The 3,280-nt window shown below is 38.8% G+C and overlaps 1 protein-coding gene across 3 annotated transcripts in view; it reads left to right on the top strand.

The window, feature by feature from the left end:
• The window catches only part of MYPN (myopalladin), a 107,108-nt gene that overhangs the window by 55,684 nt on the left and 48,144 nt on the right, over nt 1-3,280 (top strand). For all 3 annotated transcript variants that reach the window (XM_010852158.1, XM_010852157.1, XM_010852156.1), the window contains 2 exons: nt 301-415; nt 1,613-1,684. In XM_010852158.1, coding sequence (XP_010850460.1) covers nt 301-415; nt 1,613-1,684 — 187 coding nt within the window. The remainder of the gene's footprint in view (nt 1-300; nt 416-1,612; nt 1,685-3,280) is intronic.

Raw genomic sequence — 3,280 nt, forward strand, 5'->3', positions numbered from 1 at the left:
AAACAAACCTCAAAAAAGTTTTTGCACGTGCACTGTCATAGCCCTTGTCTTGAATCTCAGCAATGAACACGTTTGAGTCCCCAGCTCTGCGAACGGCAGTGAACTCAAGGACAGAACTGGCGTCTTATCATCTTCCTGTTTACATTGCCTAGCAGAGTGTACAGCAGAGAAGCCCTCAATAAACGTTTGTGCGATAATGTTGAACAAAAAGTTTTGTAAGCAGTGCTGAAAGCTTTGCTGAAAGAATTTTCACAAGAATGATAGGTCTGTTTTATAATCTGTATTTTAATCGTTTCTCAGAATCCAGAAGCCAAATGAGGTGTCATCGCCTCCCACTACTTCTGCAGCCATTCCTTCAGCAGTACCCCAAACCCAGCATGTGGTGGTCCAGCCCAGGGTGTCAACCATCCAGCAGGTACAAGAGTCTAAGTGAAACACAAGTGCCATGAACTGTGTCAAGCAGGCACTGTGACCATGACCCTCTTGTATGGCACGATCGTGTTCTCCTCTGGTGCAACTTCATAATGACCTTGGGCGACACACTTCTATAGTCATGATAATCACTTTGTACTGCCGGTATATGATATCAGTAGTTCCCCTGGCTTTGGGAACATGTTCTGTAACTTCATAGGCAAGTTTCATAGGAAAAGAAACTCTACAAATTAGTCTCTGATACCCCAGCTTTTGAAGGGCATGGATTACATATACAATGAGCTGCCAGCTCTCCCACTGGCCCAGGACTCTCTTGAACCTCAGTTTTTCTAAGATAGAGTAACCATTAAAATAACTTTCAGAAAACTTAAAGTCTCTCATCCTTCAGGTTGATTATGATGATGATGATAGTACATGCTTATTGTAAAAACATTTAAAAAATACAAAAAGCATACTAAGTAAAAACTTAATCAACATTCTACTTCTCTGCTCCCACTCTTCAGAGGTACCTCCTGTTAATACTTTCTATCAGTTTCAGGCATTTTCTTTGCATATCTATATGCATATCTTTGCAAACTCCAGGAGATAGTGAAGGACAGGGAAGCCTGGTGTGCTGCAGTCCATGGAGTCACAAAGAGTCAGACACAACTTAGTGACTGAACAGCAATGCATATACATTAAAATATGAAATCATATTAATATAAAATACTTGTAATGTGTTGTTGTATATTTAAATATAAATAGTAATGTATATAAAGATCTAAAACCTTAAAAAATTTTTTTTAAATTTTCTTCAGCATACTTCTCTGACCCAGTTAGTAACGCAGAGGGGTCATATTTTAGTTCTAATCCAGTAGTTTTCAAACTGTGATCTGTGAAGCCTCAAGAGTCTATGGAACCTCTACAAGGGGTTAAGTTTCATTACTTAGCTCTTATGTAAGGGGCTGGTGACGGGTGGCATGTATTTACAGCCACTGTGATGTAGGAAGAAATAGTAATACAACCAGTTCAGCATAAAACTTGGTGTCTGTGAATCATGACATAGAAAATGTCAGTCTTTGGTTTTAGATTAATTTCATACACCAAATTCTTTAGCTTGTTATACGTATCTATCATCTATCTACCTACCTACCTGATAATTCTAGTGACGATGAATCTATTGTTGGTTCCCTTCTAACAGTGTCAGAGCCCTACAAATTATCTGCAAGGATTGGATGGAAAACCTATCATTGCAGCTCCTGTGTTTACAAAGGTAATCAAAATGTTACTTCTTTCTGCCATGGCTTTAAACACAACACAATACCCAAAGCTGCAGGATCCAAGATTCACTGATTTTATCTCAGAATTTTGTTCTCTTATAAATACACTATAGGGTTTGGGTTTTTGTGGTAGTTGTTACCATGCCTCCTGAAGTCGGAGATGTCTAATAACAGTTTGTGTAATAAAGTAGAGGTCATCCCCATCCCCATTCACCACACTGATCTCTATGGCCTATTGCTTTAAACACGGTAGCCACACCGACGGGTCAGGTGTTAAGGTTTCTAAGCACTCCACAGTTTTCTCTGGATGTCTTTGGTGCTCAAGGAGATGCAGTTACATGCTCTCAGAAGGCTTAATATAGACTTTGTCACTCAAGGACAAAGAGCATTCTTTTTCTAATCCATAGTGTCAACTATTGTAGCAGCATCAAATTCTGAGTCTCATAATCTTTGTCTTTAGAACTGGAAATTTTACTCAGGAACTTTCTTTACAAATGAAAAAAAAAAAAACAAGGGTAGGCAGAGAGATTAAACAATGTATCCAATGTCACAGACCTTGGTAGAATCAGGACTAGAAACAAGTTCTCTCATTTCTGTCTGTTGTTCTTTCTATTATATAACATACTTTGTTTATATGTTGCCCAGGACAGTAAATTCAAAGGTGAAAAACTGAGTCACACTGAATTTGTTTTGGTATCATGAAGACTACATGAATGGAGTTTATAAATTATGGATTTATAATTTGTTCTTTATATGAATACCAAACTTAAACCCAAAGAGATCTTATCCTCTCAGAAGTATGTTTTAGAGCAATGGTTCTCGATCAGAGTTAATTTTGCTCCTCAAAGGACATTTAACAATGTCTGGAGACACTTTTTGATTTTCACAACAGGAGTTGGCATCCAGAGATACTGCTAAACTTTCTGTAATACACAAGATGACAGCCTTCTGCAACAAAGAATTATTCAGTCCAAAATGCCAGTTAATCCTGGGGTTGAAAAATCATGAATTAGAGAAAAATGTAAAAAAAAAAAAAAGGTGTCTTTTCCAATAAGTACTGATCCTAAAGAGGAGCTAAATTCACAACTTCCACAGAAACATCAGTTTTAAGAGAAGTTCTACCGTATTAGCTCATCCAAGATGGTTTTCCAAAATTAAGCAGAGTCTGAGTGAGACATGTTTATCCATGACCGTATCAGGTAGGCAAACATTCTTATGTGAAACAAGATGCATCTTGATTTTTCAGATGTTTCCTGTAACCTGCTTTCAGAATTTAAGTTTTGCTATTTTCAAAGACTAGCAGTAGGAAAGCAATGTGTTCTGATTTGGTGACTACCAGACTTTAATGACAGAGAAGGCAATGGCACCCCACTCCAGTACTTTTGCCTGGAGGATCCCATAGATGGAGGAGCTTGATGGGCTGCAGTCCATGGGGTCACTAAGAGTCGGACACAACTGAGCGACTTCACTTTCACTTTTCACTTTCATGCATTAGAGAAGGAAATGGCAACCCACTCCAGTGTTCTTGCCTGGAGAATCCCAGGGACAGGGAAGCCTGGTGGGCTGCCGTCTATGGGGTCGCACAGAGT

This window comes from Bison bison, unplaced genomic scaffold, assembly GCF_000754665.1.
Source record: "Bison bison bison isolate TAMUID 2011002044 unplaced genomic scaffold, Bison_UMD1.0 scf7180017864309, whole genome shotgun sequence".
Classification (NCBI taxonomy): domain Eukaryota; kingdom Metazoa; phylum Chordata; class Mammalia; order Artiodactyla; family Bovidae; genus Bison; species Bison bison.